The sequence below is a fragment of the Podarcis bocagei genome (genome assembly GCF_964188305.1).
Source record: "Podarcis bocagei genome assembly, chromosome: 10".
Taxonomy (NCBI): domain Eukaryota; kingdom Metazoa; phylum Chordata; class Lepidosauria; order Squamata; family Lacertidae; genus Podarcis; species Podarcis bocagei.
Genome location: NC_138135.1, coordinates 47,882,550 through 47,905,684, shown reverse-complemented (window position 1 = coordinate 47,905,684; position 23,135 = coordinate 47,882,550). Strand labels below are relative to the sequence as shown.

The window sequence follows — 23,135 nt, the reverse complement described above, 5'->3', positions numbered from 1 at the left end:
GAAGCCAGCATGCAAGGAAGGCCACGACACTGAATTCTGATTATTCTCTCAGTTGCACAGTGGTACCTTGGTTTTCGAAAGTAATCCATTCCAGAAGACCGTTCGAGTTCCAAAATGTTCGAAAACCGAAAACTCAATAGCCAACAGCTAGGCCTCCAGATCTTGAACTCAGCAGAAGCCGTGTGGCATGTTTGACTTCCAAGGCATGTTAAAAAACCGAAGTATTAACTTCTGGGTTTACGGTGTTTGAAAACCGAAACGTACGAGATGTTTGAAAACAGAGGTACCACTGTATCCTTTTTTTGATCCTATCTTGTCCAGATGGATGGAACACTTTTATGCAACATCTGCCCCTTCTGAGTGCAGAACTGTAAATCTTAGGGCTTCTTCCTTTGTTCCAGGAAGACATGTACATGTCTCTCAATCTACCCACCAAGATATACCCATGTCTATCTCTGCTATATCTCTCTGGTTTCTCTCTGTTTCTCATTTTCTCAATCTTAAATTCAGTTCTTCACAATTCCACACAATTGCTATTTTAAAAAGGCCTCACAAAAATTAATCAGTATTTTAGTGCAGATTTATTCTAATATCCACATTTGGGTATACAATTTTGCCTAAAATACACATTTTTGCAAGGTGGTTTCTCTTAATATAATGCATTTGTGTATGTTATTTTCAGTAATGTAATCATTTCTATGTACACTTTCCCCTAATATAGGCATTTTTGACACATTGGCTGGAGAACGGCATCACAAATTTGGAGAAGCGTGACTTTGAAGGACGGCTGTGTTTCAGTTCACATTTTGTTTCAGAAAGTGCAGATTAGGTAGCCTTTAAATGCAAACTGAGTCTCATTTCGCCCCTACCCATGTATAATCCTGAGGTACCTTGCACCCTTGGCTCTGGCTAATTGCCTCATCTTTAGCTAATACTACTTTCACATATCTTTAAAGATGGGTGTGTCAACTTCCGTAGCGCTCACATCCAGAGGGGAGATTTCTGCACTGCAGGTTGAACACTGAAGTACTCAGCTGAAATTGCAGAAAATGTTTCAGGGGAAGGCCCTATGAGCTCACCAATGGCCTTACACCACTTTCTGCCAGCCGAGGAGATGGCCCAGAGCCAGCCCTACCATTAGACAGAGTGGGGAGGGCACCTTTAACAGCTGATGCTGGTTTGGGTACAAGTGGTGAGGTGTTGGAGGACAAAGCTATGTGTGCTGTGATGAGTCCTGTCCTACAGGCCGTCGGAAACTAGTCTGCTGCCCCAGGGTCAGTGGCGTAGCGTGGGGGGTGCCAGGGGTGCCGGCCGCACCGGGCGCAACATGGGCGGGGGGCGCGCTCGCACTAGCAGCTCTCTGCCCCTACTAAAATCCACGGGTTAGGGAGCCCGCGCTCGCTCGGCTTGGCGAGGAGGTCGCGGAAGGGGGAGAGCGAAGCCTTCTGCCGCGGGCAAAAAAAGGAGAGGAAGCCGGGCGGGCGGGCGGGCGGGCTGGCTGGCTGGCTGGCGGGGGTCTGGCTGCGCCTGCTGTTGCCGTTGCCGCTGCTGCTGGGGCTTTGACAGCTTGGCGAAGCGGAGGGAGAGGAGCTTTATGGTAATTGCGGCTCTCTCTCCACTGGCTGCCTGGGTAGTGAGCCGAGCCGAGCAGGGGGCGGGAAGAGACTTTTCCACCTCGCCTGGTCAAAAAGGAGAGCGGAGTCTCCTCAGGGCGCCGCAAGGCAAGCAGAGCGAGGAGGAGAGAGAGGGGAAAGGGGGGGGGGAAGCAGCCAGGAAACGCTGCGGTGTGGAGGAGGAATCAATTAAGGAGAGAAATCGAAAAGCCTTGGAGAAAGGGAAAAAAGGAAAGAAAAGAGGCAGCTCCAGGAGAGCGCGGGGGAAAGAGAAGCCTCGCTGCTGCTGCTTGGGAGAGTAAATTACTGTACTTGCCTTGCCCCGGGTTAGGGGGCGCAAATTACTTGCCTTGCCCCGGGTGCTGATAACCCACGCTACGCCGCTGCCCAGGGTGCACTGGAGGGCACGGTAAGGCTCAGATGCCAATGAGACTATGTTTTGTACATGGAATTAAGGAGGTCAATTTGTCCTTCACCTCAAGCAGAAAAGACATCTTGGATTAGGCCTAGGTAGACCAGAGGAAGGAGCATATTACAGGGTACTGTGGGAAGTAAAATGCCCAGAGCGGGGTATTCCGAGATGAGTATCACTTCAACATGAAGCTAAGAGACAGACCTGAGTTTCATGGGCTTGCTGAGGGAGAAAATTGGCTGGTAATCGGTGAAATAACATGAGGAAAATATAGACACCTTTAAATATTTTGTATCAAGTTTATTGGTTGGATGAAGCAAAGGTAACATAACTGCTTTAGAAACTCATTATCAAATCCTATGCTGAGACTCCTCAGTTCTTGCCAAATGGGGGGTTCCAGCGATACTTTTTTGTCTTTACAAACTGATCACTGCGAAGATAAAAAGAAGAAAACACCAAGATCCTCATGGTCCATTCTAGTTTGTGTTCCCCTGAACACCCATCCATCTCATTACAATAAATGGAACTTGATTTTTTTTTTTTAAAAAAAAGCTTTTGGTAAAAGACAGGCAAATATTTAAAATTCTTACCATTTAGTATATGTTACAAAGTTTCTTTTTTAAAAATTAAAACGACTCACGAGATTTACAAATACACCGGATTCTGTCCTGGAGCAAAAAGCAGCTTCTAAGACAATCGACAGTATCAAATATATACATCAACATTGGAAAAAAGACACTGGGCTCAATCCACTGGAAATGTCACTTGTGCAAGCCCCAATGAAGCGAAAGAGAAGTCCACAAGGGTACAGCAACCTCAATTGAAACACAGGATTTCTTTTATAACTTTTATTTGTTTCAGTCAGGCTCGCACAGGAAACACTCCCTTTGTGTGGCAGCCATTGTGTTCCACAATGCTTTACAGAATTTACTATACACACTTAAATATCTAAGAGTACTTGGGAGTTGTCGTATAAGACAACTTAGGAGCTGTCATATAAAAAACCTAACTGATTTCGAATAGTTTCAAAAACAATGGGCTTTTCTTCTGAATGCTTTTTAAAAAATATTTGTTTCCATTTGAAGCCAATAATTGACCAAGAATCATAATTGGCAAGAATCATAAAAGGCTCGGAATAAAGTTTACCACATAATAGGTAATAGCACTTAACAGGTACAGTAGAACACCTGACAGCCTATTCACAAGACAGACTTTTTGTTGTTGCAAACGTTAAAGCATTTGTACACATTTCTTCAGTGGAATTTCCCAAGTCCATCTATTGTAGAACATACAAACATACGTTACATACATTCTGTGTGGCAGATCCCACTAATACAGAAACAAATCCTCCATAAGATATATATGTGAAATCCAAATGTAACACCAGTACATTAACCTTCATTTAAAAACTGGTTCAGGGAACTCACAATACATTCAAGACAAAGGTCCGTCAATCTTGTATGCTTTTGTTTTTAACCATCCACATTCCTTTTACAAGTTGGCTGCAGCGCCACTCCTCTTCACGGCTGTAAACTCCTTGAAGAAGTTGCTGGTAGGTAACGAATCAAATTACCCCAAGAGAGATCAACATATTTGCTTCTTCCTTCTTGGTTTCACTGGACAGCTTCAGCAGATGGCCTGCTTTCGTACAGGTTCAGCGCATGATGCACAAATTCATACTGTTCACTGGTTTGGACCATTCCACCTCTGGGGGGAAAAAGGGGGAGGTGGAAAGAGATGGCAAGTACCTTTAGTGACAGAATAGTTCCCGCCACCCCAGAGAGCTTATAGGGGTATCACTGCTAATGGCATAGCCATTCAGATGTTATTGAGCTCCAGTTCCCATCAGGTCCAGTCAGCATGGCCAACAGGGATGCTGGGAGCATCTCCTGGTATGTCCCACAGAGGAACTTACGGTCTTTAAACAAAAACATCCTGAAGGTCCCAGGCCACAGAGAGGTTAGGCTGGCCTCAACTAGAGCCAGGGCTTTTTCGGCTGTGGCTCCAATCTGGTGGAACGCTCTGTCACAAGAGACTAGGGCTCTGCGGGATTTGACATCTTTCCGCAGGGCCTGCAAGACAGAGCTGTTCCACCAGGCCTTTGGTCAGGGCACAGCCTGACTCCCTCCTTTGGCAATCTTCACAGAACTTTAGCCTAATGGTTGCCATCAATTTGAGTTGAATTAATTTTATAATGAAATGATTTTAGAATGTTGTACTATTTTATTGTTGTTAGCCGCCCTGAGCCCGGCTTCGGCTGCCGAGGGCGGGATATAAATAATAATAATAATTATTATTATTATTAGTCCAACAAATATTTGGAGGGTCAGAAATTTCTCATCTCTGGCTCATGGTGTGTAGGTTCACATTACTTTTCATTTCTGTCTAACGAGGTTTCATATGGGGTACTGTATCAGCCCCAAATGAGCAGAAACGTAATGTTAAAGATGGATGTCTGCAGACAATCTGCTGCATTTTATATTTCATGCTATGAAAATCTAAAATTACACTGTCAGGTTTTGCTTCCTCTTTTTGCAACGTGCAGCGCCTCAGCCACCGAACTATTTATTCCAAATTAATTTGGACGGAGCAACGTGCGTCTTAAAACGTAGCAGCAAATCAAAACCTGGCTCCCAGTGTCAATGCATTTTCATTCTTACACTAAATATGTGACCTATTGTGACCGTAGGGGCACATGTACAAAGTGCAGGTTTTCCTGTCCTTTTTCTAACGCCTCCCAGACTTCCTGCCTTACCAGCTGACACAGAAGAAATTCTGCAGCAGTGACTCACCGACTGCAGCTTTCGGCAGTGCCATTCTTATTTGGTTTTGACCATAAAAGTATAGTGTGTGGACACCTATGACAAATGTGTTAAAAGTCACTGCAAAAGTACCCTGGAGTTTCTGCACCGCTATCAAACAAGGACCTATACTAAAAGGGAAGGCAGGGAAAGAATTAAGTACTAATCCTACCACCACCACCATTTGTCTGCTGAAAATTGCAGTCTGTTGAAGTTGCTTTTTAATATTTTTCTTCAAAAACTCCTAAGCTAGGGATGGGCGAATCTGTCCATTTCACTTTGTCTCCATTTCTACTACTTTTTCTTGCCTTGACCTCTGTTTGCTGTATTTATGCATCGGTTTGTGTTAAAAAGCAACAACAGAAAAGACCTCGCAAAAATTATTCAGCATTTTAGTGTGCATTTCTACTAATATACACATCTTCGCAGGCTGTTTTGACTAATAAACACATTTCTGCAAGCAAATTTCCTAATATAATGGATTTTTGTACTTTATATCCACCGGTGCCTGCATTTTAAAGCATACTGTCCCTACAAATACCCATTTTTGTACACATATTTTGGTTCAGGAATTGCATCACAAAATTTTGGAGATGTGCAAATTTGGAAGGCTATCCAAGTTCTGGCTCACATATTATATCCGAAAGTGTGAATTAGCTATTGCAAACCAAACCAAATTTATCTCCATTCCTACTCCAAATGAATTTATTGAGTCTTCATTATACACAAAAGTGAGTTTGTTCCTAGAATGATTCCCTAAGGGCCAAACTAGATATGATGACGGCAATGCATGAACGAATCTCCATCTCTTTGATGTTTTGGCAAATAGTGTTGGGTGGGAGAAATGACCAGGACTGGGACTGCAGATGGATTTTGCATGTGGCATCATCTTACCTGTCCAAACGAAGTTGGCAGACAATGCTTAATGCGTCAACAACTCCTTCTTCCTTCAGCTGATGACAACCAATTGCGGTAGCAATAAAACATCCAGTCCTTCCTATTCCAGCACTGAAAGTTTTAAAAAGAAAAAAGCCACACCAAAGATCAAAGGGACAAAAATGTCAGTCATTATCATCTTCCATCATCTGTCAAAGTTCTACCCATGGAGAAGAAGGAATGGTGAGCCCAGGATAATCTTATTGGTTCATATTTCACCCCCCCACACACACACTTAGCAGAAAATATTAATGCTTGGTGAATTAGTAGATTGGCATTTTCAGGTTTCTATTCTGTAAAAACACATATGGCCCTGATTATGCTGAGGCAGGGTTCTTCTTTAAAATGGTTCTTTCGTTGGTTTTAATATATCCTTATAAACTCACTTTGAAATCATCCCCCCTGCCCTATACTATGAGGGATGATCAGGGCCGGATTTAGGTTTGATGAGGCCCTCCGCTACTGAAGGTAATGGGGCCCTTTATATGTCCAGCTGTCCTTTGTCAACAATAAATTGCCACCGTTTTTTTGTGTTGAATATATGCTATATGGTAATTTATGGACCTAATAGGTATCTAAAGCCATTTGCATAGTGTAATGGGTATGGGGTTGCTCGTGCGTAAGTTGCTGCCTCTCCTGGTTATGTTGCCTTGTTAAACCTTTCTGTCTGGACAGCCCTTCAATTCGTGGCTGCCTCAGTCGCTAGCAGAATCCGTCAGTGGGCGTTTCTTAAATCTTTTCCAACATAAAAGTTGTTTGACACCCAGTCTCCTCCTACTCTCTCTGCGCGGAAGCCTTCTGTGCAGGGTGGGCGTGGGTAGCGGAGGACCCGTGCTCTCCCCGCTGGTGTCTGGTGAAGAGTCCTGGAGCCCTCTCGCCGATTCCCCCATCAGCCCCTCTATATCCCTGGTGTTGCGCTGATTTGCTTCCCCATCTGCGGAGCTGCCTCTCTCCCTGCTGGGCCCTTCTCCAGCATCATTTGAGAGCCTTCCCTCTGCCTCAAGCTCCGATGTCAGTTCCCTGACACATAGGTTGCCATGCAACCAATCCATGAGAATGTAGGCACCCTATATATAGAAATGAGCAAACCAGTGATATTTTAGGGAGCAGGCTAGCAGGAGGGGCCCATTACTTACACCATTGGAGCCTACACAACACAAAACCCTGTTGCTGTATGTAGGTTTTATTTCATTTATTTTTTGTCTTATATTTTGGAAATGTACCTCCAGGTTTTTTCCCCTTTAATTTTTTTGGGGGACCCCCAAGAGAATGGGGCCCTAATCTATAGCTTGCTTAGCTTATACGTAAATCTGGCACTGGGATGATCTTGCCTTCTATTCATACGAGACTATAATGTTTGAAATCATAAAAAAGAGGAAAATTGTTTTCCAAAAAGAGGAGCAGAATTTAGACACTGTTAACACTGACAAGGAGTGACACATGTGCCATTTCCTCAAAGCATGAAAGGTGTGCTTCAATCTGCCAATTTCCCTCCTAGTTTTCTAGGTTTGCTTATGTTTCAGTTTGCTCCTTTCATAACTGAGCAGCGATCCACAGAACAAAACTGTAATGGTTTCCTGCCCCAGCATGGTGGGAATGTGCAACTGCACATTTCTCTGCTTTGTTAAAAATTAGCATATAGAGATATGCTGAGGGGAAAGTTGAGGCAACACCTTGGCAGAACAGCAACGGTGTAAAGGTAAACACATTTCTGCGACTGCAATTCTAATTCAGTAGAAATGTTGTTAGCTACATTGGGATGGGAATAACCAGTACAAGCTTTCTATCTTCCTATCAAATGTGAAGATGGCAGCAAACAGTGACTTTACATAGTGATTTGGTTTCTGAATCCCAACCCCCCAGCACCCCTATAGAAATTCCACTTCACTGAATTTGAAAGAGAAACAACTTTTTAAAAAAGAAAAGAAAAGAAAAGAAAAGAAAGAAAGAAAGAAAGAAAGAAAGAAAGAAAGAAAGAAAATTACCTGCAATGCACAATTACAGGTCCTCTACCAACGGATCCCACCCTGTCCTCTTCAACATCCAGCATGAGCTGTAGAAGGGGCTGAGCACTATCTGGAGTTTTGTGGTCTGGCCAGGATGTGTACCAGTAATGTTTGACATGTCTTGAAAGGCTTCCTTGCTGAAAATAAACGTGTACACTGGTGATGAACCACGAATAGTGCTTTCTTAATTGTATTACTTGTTAAAAGAAGACACGAGCAGATATGGTAGGAGACGAGAAATGACCAGAACTTTTATTACCTTTAATGTAAGGTTACGGACAGTGTAATTCTCACATTCTTGCACACTGTTAACAAGAACTTCCACTTTTCCATATATCCCTCTCTTCTCCGGCCAATAGAGCACACATTTCTGGAAAATAGAAATTTTAAAATGCTTGATTAAAAACAAACAAACCCTGTTTTGCTTGATAGTGGCGATGGAATAACTCCCTTGTTAGAACTGCGAATATTTCAATATAATTTTTAATATAAATACCAATATTTCCAATATTGTCCTTATTTCCCATGGGCAGTTCCATTTTCTGGAACCTGACCCTGTTTTGTCCCCTCTTTGCTTTTTGGGGAGAAGTTGCAGGTGACTTTTTAAAAATGTCATTTGAGTTCAATGGTACTTACCCTAAGGTGTGTGTGTGTGTCTTGTCTCCAGCCCACACCCACATAAATGCATATGCAGACCCACTACAGCACACCTACAGCACATGCTAGCATTTCACACCTTAGTGAGATTTACTTTTTTGGAAACAGATTTTATGACGATTCATAATCTCCACCCTCTACACACCTTTAACTGAGGCTTTCTGATACTTTGGTCTCCAGATGTTGTTGACCTACAACTCCCATCATAGCCAGTGCTGAGAGGTGATGGGGGTTGAGGTCCAACAACATCTGGAGGGCAATCCAGTGATCCAAGTCAATGGTTTATGATGCCAGAAAAAATAGTCAACCATGGCTTTTCCCTGTGAACTTTAGATGCAAACCTTGGATTCAAATTCATAACACATTTTAATTACTTTGCAAATTTATTACAGTTGCCTTTACACGCCTTGTTTTGTGAATAGATAACAGAAGTGGTGGTGGTGGGGAACCAACATGCAATTTGTAAAAAAGAAATGTTACAGATCAGAAATAGGAGCTCTGTATGTTCAAAATTCATTTAGCTAACACAGAATATTGCCTGACTTCTTTTCCATTGAGTTTTCATAAAAGTCCAGTTTCCCCACACATTCTTCAGCTGTTAGCAGCTTCTTCTTCAACTGCCTACACGTTTTTAAAAGCCCCATTATTATACCAGTGCCTATGAAATTATTTTATTTAAATCTCATGCTGCACATAAATGTCTTGATTAAAAACCAATTGCTATATTAAGGCTGCAATCCTCTCTGGATGGAACTGGAAGTAAGTCCTATTATAAAAAAGAGACTAAGCATGACTCTTTCTAAGAAATAAATTATGTGGCGGGTGGAGCTGTGGGTTAAACCACAGAGCCTAGGGCTTGCCGATCAGAAGGCTGGCGGTTTGAATCCCTGCGACGGGGTGAGCTCCCTTTGCTCGGTCCCTGCTCCTGCCAACCTGGCAGTTCGAAAGCACATCAAAGTGCAAGTAGATAAATAGGTACCGCTCCGGTGGGAAGGTAAACGGCATTTCCGTGTGCTGTTCTGGTTTGCCAGAAGCGGCTTAGTCATGCTGGCCACATGACCCGGAAACTGTATGCCGGCTTCCTCGGCCAATAAAGTGAGATGAGTGCTGCAACCCCAGAGTCGGTCACGACTGGGCCTAATGGTCAGGGGTCCCTTTACCTTTACAGTGCAATTCTATACTTGACTATTTAGAAATAAGTCCTACTGAATTCAGTTGAGGTTACTCTTAGGTAAATGTGTATAGGATTGCAGCCTAAAAGACTATTTTTTTTTTTAACCATGTATTATTATTACAGGTAGGTAGCCGTGTTGGTCTGCTGCAGTCGAAACAAAACAAAACAAAACAAAACAAAACAAATCCTTCCAGTAGCACCTTAGAGACCAACTAAGTTTGTTATTGGTATGAGCTTTTGTATCTGAAGAAGTGTGCATGCACACGAAAACTCATACCAATAACAAACTTAGTTGGTCTCTAAGGTGCTACTGGAAGGAATTTCTTTATTTTGTATTCTTATGTGCATGAAAAGACCTTTTACCCACCGTTGCTGTATGCACCTCTTTTTTAAAACAAACACACACTTAAGTTTTTGGAAAAGCTGAGAAACTTCTCACTCATTTTGTGCCTCCTGAGTGTCCCCTGAAAAGATTGTCGTAGGGAACCCCAGTTACCACTTTTCTATTTCTGGAACAGCTTAACAACAAGGAAAAACAACAACAAAGCCAACCAACAGACCAAAACAACAGGTGAAACCTTTCTTGCCCTTACGTCTTTGAGCTAGAAAGCCCTCATACAGCTGTTGAAGGTGTAAAAGCCACACCAGAGAGGGGGAAATTTGCAACATTCCTCTTGTGGATCCATTTTGCAAGTTATTTTGGATTGTAATTGCAGATCATTTCTCTATGAAACCTGCAGGTTTGAGAACTAGACTCTGGGCTAGTTTCATTTCATGGCAATGCTTCTGCGTTGTTACACAACTGCAGTAAAAATGGTTAAATTGTTGAACATTTCACTGCTGCCTTCCCCCCCCCCCCCCACAACAGCACCATGATAAATTTCTCATAACCCAGGTACTTTATTCATGGCACTTATCTCTAACTGCAAACATGCATTTCCCCCCCTTTGGGGAAATGAAAACCACAGATATCTGCACATCCCTATGTAATAATTGGCTTGCTATTGAAAACCAAGGCTGGTCCTTTTTATTGGTTTATCCACTTGTTTCCCTTTCTACCTAGTGTTTAAGGATTATTATTATTATTATTATTATTATTATTATTACTACTACTACTACTACTACTACTACTACTACAGCAATACTGGTGCACCTGCTAGCGAATAGATTAATCACCAGTGAAAAGCAGGCCTACGTTCATTAGTAAAAGGTAAAATTGAAACTGAATATATATATACCGAGGAAATTGTCTCAGTGATAGGATCAGCATTTCTCCCCATAAAGGACAAGGGAGTGATTTACAAGATCAAGAAATACCTAGAAAGCAGCCAAATGCATTAGATCAAAATTGGCTTGGAAAAAACCTGAGACCGGACTACAAACAAAAGGCTAAGGGAGGAGTCTTATCTTCAGTCCACAGTAACAAATGTAACCCATCAGGTTCTGGAACTCCAAGATTTGGAAAAGCAGGGGAAAACATTCAGGGAAGCTACCCAAGGAAGGGAAAACCTCCACAAAACAACACAACGAGGAATGAACATGCTCAATAGGCATGGAATGCTGACTAATGGACAAAGGGAGATTGAAAATGGGGGGGGGGGGGAGGCGCCGGGTGTGAAATGGAGTGGCTGCCAACTTGAATAGGAGCACCTCACACTGATGGTGATGCTCTTAGGCCTGTTTGGGGTCTACTGCCATTACGGATCTTATGTAAAAACTGCTACTGATAACAACATAATGTTCCTGCTCTTTTGTCTCCCCCAATGTTTCTATTCTCTTTCATATAGATATTGTATGCTTTTCGATTCTGTTGTGTTGCCTGCCCTGAGTTCTTTGAATGAGAGGCAGACTATTAATGGTCTAAATTAGTAAAGAATGCTCCAATCAGCTGCTTTAAAGTCTCATTGAAAGCAACTAGAGATGCGGATGGGGTGCCTGCACTCTCTCCTCTGGCGAATATGGATTTAGCAGTAAGCCACTCAAAATGCTTGGGTTTTGGTTTTTTGTGTGGAGTGCTGGGGTTTGCACATTTTTATCCATGCCAGTACTTTCCAAATAAAAACAACTCCCTCTCTTCTTTGAAAGTTGATGAGCAAACAAAGATATGAATCCTCATGACTTGCTAGAGTATTTCAGTGAGGCCTGATACCCTCAAGGAAGGGTCAGCTGAAACACTTTAGGCATTATATATTTCTTATTAAAGCTTTTACACAGCTCAGCACCATTTCGATGCTTTGTCTCTTCTCTTTTTTATTCATCAGTCCTTTTCCAGCTGCTCCTTCCTTCCTTCCCCTGCTCTCTGAATATCTGACAGACATTTAGATAGCAAAACAACCGTGTGCCCAAACCTCTGTGCTTCCAGTAGCAAATAAGGTGACAGAATCATTCATCTACCATCGCAACAGTCCTTAATACTCTTGCCAGGGTTTCTCAGCGGAATGTCCGAAGCTCATGTAAACACAGACTTTCTCCATATAGGCTGGGAACTACTTAAGACGTCTCCCCTTCTTTTATTAGGAGGAAATTGCCACTGTCAGTGCATGACAATGTAGATAAACAATATTGTAAGGAGCCTAGGCAATTCAGGTAAACACAGGGCTTCCTGATATGTTGGAAACCACTGGGTGTTCCTTTCAAGTCATTCTTTTCAAGCAGTGTTAGATGTAAGTGTTCAAAAAATTGGCATTTCCTTTGGGAAAATATTTCTACTTTAGGTCATATTATAGGTTTAAGAACGTAAGAAGAGCCAGCTGGATCAGGCCAATGGCCCATCTAGTTCAGCATCCTGTTCTCACAGGGGCCAACCAGATGCTGTAGGAAACCCACAAGCAGTACCCAGCACAAGAGTGCTCTGCTTTCCTGTGGCTTCCAGCCAGTGGCGTAGCGTGGGTTGTCAGCACCCGGGGCAAGGCAAGTAATTTGCGCCCCCCTAACCCGTGGATTTGCGCCCTCTAACCCTAACCCCCAGATGTTGCGCCTGGTGCGGCCGGCCCCCCTGCACCCCCCACGCTACGCCACTGCTTCCAGCACCTGGTATCTAGAAACATTAGGCAGAACAGAGCCACCATAGCTAGTATCCTTTGATAGCCTTATCCTCTATTAATCTGTCCAACCATTTTTAAATCAATCCAAGTTGGTGGCCATCACAGGTTTCTATAAGCATTCTTATCAGGTCAGTCAAAGATCTGTTTAATTCACGATATCTCACGTGCCCTTAGAATACAATCTTTTAGAACTGTGGCTTGTTTAGTTGCTGAGAGTTGTAAGGAGACACCCTATTCCCCTGGCAGTGTTATAATTCCCAGCGTGGTTTAGCGATCAATGCATCTCCCCAGGAAAATTTGGGAATTGTAGCTCAGTGAGGGGAATAAGGGCATTCTAGGGATGCGGGTGGCGCTGTGGGTCAAACCACAGAGCCTAGGACTTGCCGATCAGAAAGTCAGCGGTTCGAATCTGTGCGCTGCTCTGGTTCGCCAGAAGCGGCTTAGTCATGCTGGCCACATGACCCAGAAGCTGTACGCCGGCTCCCTCAGCCAATAAAGCGAGATGAGCGCCGCAACCCCAGAGTCGGCCACGGCTGGACCTAATGGTCAGGGGTCCCTTTACATTTACCTTTAAGTATATTTTGGACAGGGCAATAATTAAATAGATAGGTCTTCAATCTATTGCCTAGACCAGGGTTTCCAAACTTGGGTCTCCTGCTGGACTACAACTAACACCATCCTTAGCTAGCAGGACCAGTAGTCAGGGGTGATGGGAGTTGTAGTCCAAAAACAGCTGGAGACACAAGTTTGGGAAACCCTGACATAGACTCTCTTCCTGATCACAGTACCCACTCCACCCACCCTGCATGCTTCAATACAACTATGCTGTCAAGGTAGGACTTGAAGGCAGAAGTCCAGACACAAGGTATGGAGAATGAGCAGTGTGTATCTGGGAAGTGTGTATGGAGGTCCTGGGCTGCCCAGATGACCAAAAAACAAAACAAAACAAAACAAAACAAAACAAAACAACAAAACAAAACCCTCTTGGCCTCGCTGATGTGGTCCAAAGGAAAGCAGAGAAATACACTTGGCACCAGCTTGGCTGCCGGAGTTGCCAGAAGGAGGCATCCAAGACACCACCCAACCATCTTAGGGCCTCCACTCTAGATTTGCGTAGGGTTTACACCTTAGCTTTTTCTTCTCCCAAATATGTCCTGCATGGCAATGGGTTCCGGTTGTATATAGCATTCATCATGATGACGTCTGGGTCTTGATCATTTGATCCCAGCACTGGCTGGTTTCCACATTCGGAGGGGTTGTTTTCACAAGTGGCTCATCTGAGAAATCGTACCTCATTTTTCTCCTTCAGCTTTGTGATCATAACAATGACAGGACTGTCCTCTTGCCACACCATCAGCCAGAAATCATTCACTGTATTAATCATCGGGCCCTGGGTTGCGATGAAAGCCTTCTCCTGGCCACCATAACCCTGGGTGAGAAACAAGATACCTTACATTTGAACAATTAACAGTTAAAGATCTTCATTTGTATAAAAGAATCAGACACCTAAAAAGGAAGAGAGCTAACACAGAAAGCTTGTACAGCCCTTTAGCTTAAAGCACCAATAATCTAAATGTGCCTCCAGGCAATCTGTTATTGTGCTTTCATTGTGATTTGCTTGCATAAAGCTCACACAAAGGTTAGGTGCTATCTGCTCTTTCCTGGACATTTGCTCTGATATGTTTGTGGGGAGGCTATCTGACAATGAGCATTCTTCCTGATTTTATCCTCATTTGTTTGTATGATGGTTATATGCTTGCTGATTAATCAGTCATTTATCCCATCTTTTTTTTTTTACTGCATTTCCCTGTCCAATCAGGTCCTACTCAGAGTAGACCCCTTGAAATAAATGGGCCTAAGTCAGTCATGCCTGTTCATTCGAATGGGTCTACTTAGAGCAGGACTAGCATTGAATGCAACCCATGGGTTCCTGGGGTAGACAGAGAGCAGAAGTAAAGAGAAACATGGTGGCCTTTAATTCAGCAAAGCTAGGGAACTAATGCTGGATAGTTTCCTAGGTAAACAAGAATCAAGTATTCCTAAATTGAAGGCACGAAAATGAACTTTAAGAAAGTAAATCCTCACACAATTCACATCGATTTACTTACCCGAATGTAGTTAGCATTTATGTAGGTGCTCAAAGCATCGCTTGGGTTCTTTGGTTTCAAACAGACTCTGCTTACAGGATCTGGGAGGGGAAAAAACAAACTTGGAAATCAAAATGAAAATCCATTTACCTTTAAGAGCTACAGAAGCATACGAAAAGGAATAGGTGATGAGGTGGCCAATGGTCAAGAATGATGGGAATAGCAGTCTCCTCTCTTGTGATTCCCAGCATGCAGTGGAGGTAGAACATAAGCACCATGGCTTCTGGCTACCATGTCCATCAACCCCTGGAAGACCACAGGTTTGCCACCCCGGTCAGTGAATTTGAGTTTGGCTGCATTCTAGAGTCGGCTGAAAATCTACAGCATCAGTTTCAGTACAATTGAAGCCAGACATTCAAAAGGCATAGTGCTAATTGATTGAGTAAATAATAATAATAGCCTGTGTGTGGAGGGATTATTGTTTTCACTTGTTACTATGGTATGCATTTTTGTGTTTTTATATTGTGACCCTTGGTTGAAGGGTGGTATAGAAATTTAATGAATAGTAAGAAGAAACCTCAATGAATTTTGAAGAAAATAATGTTGCAATAAGCTATAAATACCGGGGGGGGGGGGGAGGAAGGGTCCACAACTCAAAAGAACACATGGTCCTTCCCCCCGAAAAAAGGTGTGTGTGTGGGAGGGAGAGAAAATTCTGTCATTTTAAAATTAAGAACCATGCCACATTATGGTTAGGTAACTGACCAGCCCAGGAAAGAAAGATCATAATTCAGAAGTACGGAAAACTTTTAACACAAGTCACTGGCGAACTTCACAGCAATGCACAGGGTGGGGTTGTCAGCCTACAACCCTTTTCAAAGAAAAGCCATCATTTCACACATCCCTTGTCAGGTGCCCTAGTTCAAAAGGCACACCCAGTGTTGGGAATGGAAAGGCTGACATCAGCAATGGACTGGCGATAGGAAAAGGGAGGACTGCACCACTGGATTAAATAGCAGGCGGATAAAAACATCAGTTTAAATGGACTTACTTGGAAGAATGGTCTTATAGCGGTTTTTAGTTCCGTGACTAGGGATGTCAATTTCTTTAGGATCCACAAAATTCATGGGGATTTCCTAGAGAGGAAGGAAACACATACACCCATAATCAAGTCACATTAGCCTTTATAAAGTGCCACTTACCACTTGCCTGAAAGGAACCACAAAGCAGCCTTGAAAGACTATAATTTTGAGTACAGCAGCAATGGGAGGAAGGCAGGGTGCTTAGTCTTATTCCCGCTTGCCATTTCTCTGGCTCAAAATGGCCTCTCCCAGGGTGATGGATGTTCATAGTGGATGGCACAGTGGAGCTGTGCCACATACTTGTCCTCCCTCTGGCTAAGCAGCTGCTGCAGAAGGGGATGGAAAGTTGCTGGGGAGGTTGGCATGGTGCAAACATGCTGGCAGAGCTAATCTGGTGTTCCTGCTGGTGCATTTGCACCGCACCGACCTTGTTGCCACCTTACTTCTTCCCGTCTCCCTCCCAGTAGGCAGCAATTGGGCCACAAGGAGGTCGGGTAAACAGCACAGCCCCAGTGCGCTGCCCACTACTGGGTGGCAGGTGTGGAAATATTACTGCATTCAATTTCCCTTGGGATGACTTAGCTCATCAGGACCAGTTGCATCAAGCTGCAAGAGGCTCTGCTGGCTGGACTGCCTTCACAGGTGTCCACCTGGCCATTGTACAGAAGAGCGTTCCTCTGGCAGTAAGCAAGCAGTGGGCCCTGATGCTGGATGGTTTCAACCAGAACAGAGGAGGGAAATGTACTTCTTGTCGTCGTCACTTTTTTGCTGTTCTGATATTGGTGGTTTGGATTTTTGGTTTTAACAACTGGATACCTCTGAGTATATGGTCTTGCATTATATTTAATAGGTAAACCACTTTGGCAATTCATAACAGAAAGCAAAAGCAGCATAGAAACTCTCTAAAATAAATACATAAAAATAAGCTAAGTCATAGAGTAGGGTCACAGATTTGAGCTAGTTGTGATGACAGGCCAACAGACTTACCATAAATTCGGTCTGGAGCAAATGAGAACTTGTCACTGTGTCTTGCAACTGCTGTCTTGTCAGGATCCGGCTGGCTGACTGCAGGTACTCCATGGCAACCTTTTCTCTTGGCGTCGGCACGGCTACAAAAGGTTCGATGCTGCCCAAGCTGCTCATATCCAAGGTGAGCGATACATTGGATCCTCGCCTGCGTTACAAAACAAGTGATGTGGAATCAGCTCTTTATCTCATGAGGACCTTACCTGCTATTTTAAAACTTGATCTAGGTTGAGTGTGGAGTTTGGGCTGCAATCCCAAACATACTTCCTGGGCAGTAGGTCCCATTGGAGTAAACATGCACGGGATTGAACAGCACTTTCTGGGTTCCATGTGATTCAAATAGCCATGTGTGTTCTTCTGATCTCCGCCACTCTGTAAGCTCCTCCCTAAAAGCTTCCTAAGAACATCAGAAGACTGTCCATCAGCCCAGGACCTATGAGGTGCTGCTGTTGTCCTGAAGTCATTGGAAATGCAGGCAAACAAACTGGCATGGTTCTGCTCTCAATTATCACGGCTGGGAGTCATCATCTACAGTGGTACCTTGGGTTACAGACACTTCAGGTTACAGACGCTTCAGGTTACAGATGCTTCAGGTTACAGACTCCATTAACCCAGAAATAGTACCTCGGGTTAAGAACTTTGCTTCAGGATGAGAACAGAAATTGTGCAGCGGCGGCGGGAGGCTTCAGGTGCTTCAGGTTAAGAACAGTTTCAGGTTAAGAACGGACCTGCAGAACGAATTAAGTTCTTAACCCGAGGTACCACTGTATTCCTATTATTTCACACTATTCATTTGCTTGCTTTTCTCTGCTATGTGTCAGGCAGATTGAAACCTAATTCACCTTAGAGCACATTGCTCCTTGCACCTAATGGACTTTGGCTCTGGACAGTCCTCTGATCTCAGGAGGTTGTGAACTCTTCTTCCTTGGAGGTTTTTCAGCAGAGGTTGGGTGTCCCTCTGTCATGGATGCTTTAGCTGAGATTCCTGCATTGCAGGGGGTTGGACTAGATGACCCTTGGGTACCTTCCAGCTCTACAACTCTATGATCTTCTGGGTCAGGTTTGTGCATGTGCATGTGCAGAGGCAGAGGCAGAGGTAGGAAGAGGTAGTTTCAAGTAAAAATTACCAGGAGGCATTTTTGTCACATCAGTTAAAATCATATGAACATATTGTTGGAATTTGGGATGGACAAATTTGTCAGTTTTTGTTTCTCTCAATCTTATCCCTCCCCCTTCTTAAATTCAATTATTTGCTTTTCCACAGAAATTTGCACATTTTTTGGTAAAAAAGTCCACAATTTAGTGTGAATTTCTCCTAATATTTCTATGCAGTTTTGACCAATATACACATATTTCTAAGCAATTCCCCCAAATACAATGCATTTCTGTCTATTATTTTTACTAACACAGTGGTACCTCGGAAGTCGAATGGAATCTGTTCCGGAAGTCCATTTGCCTTCCAAAATGTTCAGAAACCAAGGCACGGCTTCCAATTGGCTGCAGGAAGCTCTGCAGCCAATCAGAAGCTGTGTCGGATGTCCGGGTTCCAAAGAACAGTTGCAAACCAGAACACTCACTTCCGGGTTTGCGGCATTCGGGAGCCAAAACGTTCGACTCACAAGGCGTTCAGAATCCAAGGTACGACCGTATATGTAATCTTTTGGATGAGACCTAAACAGTAATCAGAGTATGGTGTGAAAAGGCATGGGGCCATCACCTTTCTGAAGCTAAGCAGATCTAGGTTTGTCCAACCCAGCTGAAAGAGTTCTAGAGCAGTGTTTCCCAAACGTTTTTGGGCAACGGCACACCTGTTTACCGGAAAAAAATCTCGCGGCACACCACCATTAAAGCCCCGCCCCGTGACGTCAGCGCGCAGCGTCACGCCGGGAGGGACGCACAAAAGTGAAAGTTTTTTCCCTCCCCCTTGCCGGGGTGGGAGGAGGCAGCAGAGCGAGGGACTGAGGGACGGCGGCAGCTGAGGCGGCGGCGGCTGTTGTGGTGGTGGCGGCGATAGCGGGCGGAGGAGGGGGCGGCGGCGGGGCTTGAGGAGCCGTCGCCGGGAGTTGCTGCTGCTGCTGTTGCTGCTGCTGCCCGGACATTCCGGCCTCCTCCTCCTCCGCTGTCTCGCGCTCCTCCCTTTTGCGCGCGCTGCCCCGCCGCTCGGCACCACCACCGCGGAGCCGCCCCCGGCTCGACGCGGATCCTCGCCGCCGCCGCCCGACTCGCCCGCCTCCCTCCCACGGCACACCAGCCGATGTCTCACAGCACACTAGTGTGCCGCGGAACACCGGTTGGGAAACACTGTTCTAGAGAACCACATGTTAACCACCTTGGGAACAATGATATAATATAAATGTAAGAAATAAATAAATAACTTCAATAGGTGGATCATGGCCTCACTGCAGGATCACTCCATGTAATATACAATTCTGTCACTGTTAGGTCTGTTAATTCTCATTTTATGGACTTGTCCCCTTGAAAAATATTCTGTTGCTGCCAATGTTGCCCTGCTTTTTCAGCTAATTAGCAGCTTCCTGCATTGCAAAACTAACTTAGAAAAGAACCATTTCCCCTTCTTTATATTCTGGAAACACAATCCTTCATTCTCTCTTATTTGCTGCCAAAGGATCCTTCCAATATACACAGGTTTGTTTGATTGAATCAGCTCGCTCCTGCCATTTTGCAAGAGTGAAAATGACTTTAATTATTTGGATGTTGCTTGGGAATAATTTATCAAAGAACACTTGCTGAAAATCAATGAGGCCAACTAAAACACTATTGCTTGCAGGCTTATATCTGTTTTAAATAAGAGCTTTGGAATTATTAATGTATCCACCAAGAAAGAGAGTTGCTGACAGATGTTTGCCTTCCTCTCATAGCCTCCACCCACGGCAGTTTCATAAAGAGCCGGCTGCCTCATTCTGGCACTTTCCCTCGAAGAATCATAGAACTGTAGAGTTGGAAGAGACCAGAAGTCAAACCTCCTGCAAGTCAGGAATCTTTTGCCCACCGTGGGGCTCAAACCCACAGCCTTGAGTTTAAGAGTCTCATGTTCTAACAGCTGAGCTATTACTTGCCTTTCTAAGGGAAACCACCCACTGATGCTAATCACATGGAACACTCTGCCAATAGAGATTCAGCAGACGACTTCCGTTTCAACTTTTAAGTGTCTCTTGAAAACTTTCCTAGTCTGTCAGGGTTATAGCTATTCTTACAATAGTCAGTCAATTTCTGATTTTAAAATTTTCATGGTTTTTAAAGCTGGTTTTATGCACAGTATATACTGTTGCCAGTTCTGATATTTTTCGTGAATAGAAGCATATAAATATTTTTAATCAATCAGTTGTAGCCTGATGATCTGCCTATACGCAGTGCTTTTTTCTGGGGGGGGGTATGCAGGGGTACGCATACTCCTAAACATTTTGTGAATCTAAGTTTGGCCTCATTGAGGGGCAGTATTTCCTATGAGTAGGAAAATGAGAGTACCCCTAAACATTTTTTAAGGAAAAAAAAAGTACTGCCTACTGTACAATCACTCAGAATGTAGTGGGAGGGCATCAAAGATAAGAGAATCTTCCTTGATTTTATCCTTGCTTTTAGCAAAGTCCAGAGACATACATACATACATATATCCCAATAATACTTTACTGAGGAAACTGAACAAAAACAGTATATAACTAAGGAGAAAGAGACAACTAGGTTATATCTTTCTTACTTCAGGCCTTGGACATAGCAGGGAGATATTCAACCACAGGTACAGAGGAAAAGCTCCCTCAGAACTACACAGCCAGTCAGATTACATGCCTCCTCAGTTGGGATCATGCCACTCCGCCTGGTTGGTAAGCAACATCTTCTCCAACACCGGCTTTTGGTTAGCTGACTTACTGAGAGCAGAATTAACCCTTAGGTTACACACTGAATGATCCCCGCTGTTTCACTCCCAGCAGTTGTCATCCTTGCCATCTAGTGGAATACAGCTCCTGCTATTTTACATAGAAAAGGGTCCCCATTTCAATACTCCACTCTCCCAGAGCACTTTGCAAATGGGTGTGAAACTGTTCACAAGGGGGCAAACATCAGGGAGAAGAAGGTGCCGAGGCAACTAGATCAACTGCCCCCTCACATGGTGTGCAATCTTAACTTTCTAAAAGGTCCTGCGTTTTCTTTTCCCCAGCAAGCCGAGAAAACCCATTTGTTTTGTTTTGTAACAAAGCACAATTGAAATGTTAATATTTTCTTTGGCATTTACATTGCTATATCTGTCAGTCGTGGCAAAAGGGCTACTTCCTTTTTAACAACAAAAAAAGAAATGTGGCCAGATCTAATTATAACTTTGAATTTATAGCTTTTCCAGTTCAAGAGATTGATCAAGAAAACTGCTCAACAGCCCTGCTGGACAGACGTAAAGAAGGCAATTCATTGGAAACAGTTTAAGGAGATGTATGGAAAGAAACACAATAATTATAAATATAAATTTGCTATTCAAATGGTTAGGGAATAACAAAGAATTGTTCCAAATGGTATTTAACGTCAGTGTTAGGGATGCAGGTGGCACTGTGGTCTAAACCACTGAGCTTCTTGGGCTTGTTGATCAGAAGGTCAGCACTTCGAATCTGCACAATGGGGTGAACTCCTATTGCTCTGTCCCAGCTTCTGCCAACCTAGCATTTGAAAGCATACCAGTGCAAGTAGGTAAATAGGTACCACTGCGGTGGGAAGGTAAACGGCGTTTCCGTGCGCTCTGGCACTCATAATGGTCCTCCATGAGCCAGTAGCAGTTTAGTCACACCTTTACCTAATGTCAGTGATAAGAAATGCGTCAAGGCCTTCAGCACGTCCTTGCTAAAGCTAAGCAGGTCTAAGACTAGACAGTTCCTTAATGAATGACCACCTGAGTACATCATGCATGCTGTCTTGGGTTACAGGATGAAAGAAGGATGAGATATAAATGTAAGAAGATTATGAGGCAGTTCTTCTTAGGAAGGCTTTTCTGTAGAAACTCACAAATCCTCCTTAAATTTCAGAATATTTCGCGTCCTCCCCAACTGATTCACACAGCAGTTTTGAGTGAGTGAGGCAAGGGTGAATGGAAGAGACATTGAACTAGGAAATAGTCTACAAGAAACTCCTCTTCTCCTTCTCGGGGGCATCCATGCTGGTGAAAACCACCAAGCCTTTAAAGGGGTTATTTCCTGAGTGTAGTTTACTGTACATTTAAATTGCTTCTCTCGTCATACGTGGCTATTTCATTTGGCACCCTGCTCTCTCAATGTAGTTTAAATTTACTGCTTTCTTCCAATGCAAATTGGACTGCCATGCAAATTTTCCTTTCTTCCTTTTTTATTAATTTAAATTACACACTTATACAAAGAATTTACAATCTCATACTACAAAAAGTAAATTAAAGAAAAAACAATTAAGAAAAAAGAAAAGAAAATACAGAAAAAGAAAGAAGAAAAAACAAATTTGCGTACATAAAAAAACACTTAATCTTCCTAATTAATACTTAATTAAACAAATAAAAAAGACTTCTGACAAAACGAGTCCTCCAATCATTCTCATTGTACTGTTTATACTGTCTTTTTTGCACTTTACATTTAAATCGCTTCTCTCTTCATACGTGGCTATTTCATTTGGCACCCTGCTCTCTCTATGTAGTTTAAATTTACTGCTTTCTTCCAATGCAAACTGGACTGCCATGCAAATTTTCCTTTCTTCCAATCTGTTCAAGGAATTAAACAAGGCTGACTGATGTCCAAAAGTCTCTGCCTTCTCACTTTGGTATTCCAGACAAAGGGAGGAGCTGCTTCCTTCTGCCCTCCCAGACCTCCAGGACATTTGCCGAGATTCCCCGTTGCTGCTGGGGGCTGTTTGTTAGACAGTGTCAACAGTGCAGGTGGAAGGAAGCCATTCATTAGCTGGCAGGAGGACCGATTACAGAGGAAAGGTGCTTGGCTTTGCATGTTAAGACTGCATCACAACTATGCACATCCTGATCTGGAGATTGCACTGACAGGCAAAGAGAAAGGATTGCCGAAGAGGCAAGTGTGGTGTAATGGTTAGAATGTTGGACTAGGACCTGGGTGAGAGACTTTGGGAATAATATATAGTTTACAGCTTGGGAAAATCTAAGTTTGTTATTGGTATGAGCTTTCATGTGCACGCACACTTCTTCACATACCAATATCTGAAGAAGTATGCATGCACACGAAAGCTCATATCAATAACAAACTTAGTTGGTCTCCAAGGTGCTACTGGAAGGATATTTTTTTATTTTGTTTCGACTACAGCAGACCA

At 43.5% G+C, this 23,135-nt stretch overlaps 1 protein-coding gene across 2 annotated transcripts in view; it reads right to left on the bottom strand.

Moving 5' to 3' along the window:
- Positions 1-2,310: 2,310 nt before the first annotated feature.
- PTPRR (protein tyrosine phosphatase receptor type R) overlaps positions 2,311-23,135 on the bottom strand; it is a 116,764-nt gene continuing 95,939 nt past the window's right edge. For both annotated transcript variants that reach the window (XM_081211945.1, XM_081211946.1), the window contains exons 7-14: positions 16,800-16,986; positions 15,782-15,866; positions 14,752-14,831; positions 13,935-14,072; positions 8,028-8,138; positions 7,748-7,905; positions 5,721-5,834; positions 2,311-3,732 (exon numbers count right to left, since the gene is read on the bottom strand). In XM_081211945.1, coding sequence (XP_081068071.1) covers positions 3,639-3,732; positions 5,721-5,834; positions 7,748-7,905; positions 8,028-8,138; positions 13,935-14,072; positions 14,752-14,831; positions 15,782-15,866; positions 16,800-16,986 — 967 coding nt within the window. In that variant the 3' untranslated portion in view covers positions 2,311-3,638. The remainder of the gene's footprint in view (positions 3,733-5,720; positions 5,835-7,747; positions 7,906-8,027; positions 8,139-13,934; positions 14,073-14,751; positions 14,832-15,781; positions 15,867-16,799; positions 16,987-23,135) is intronic.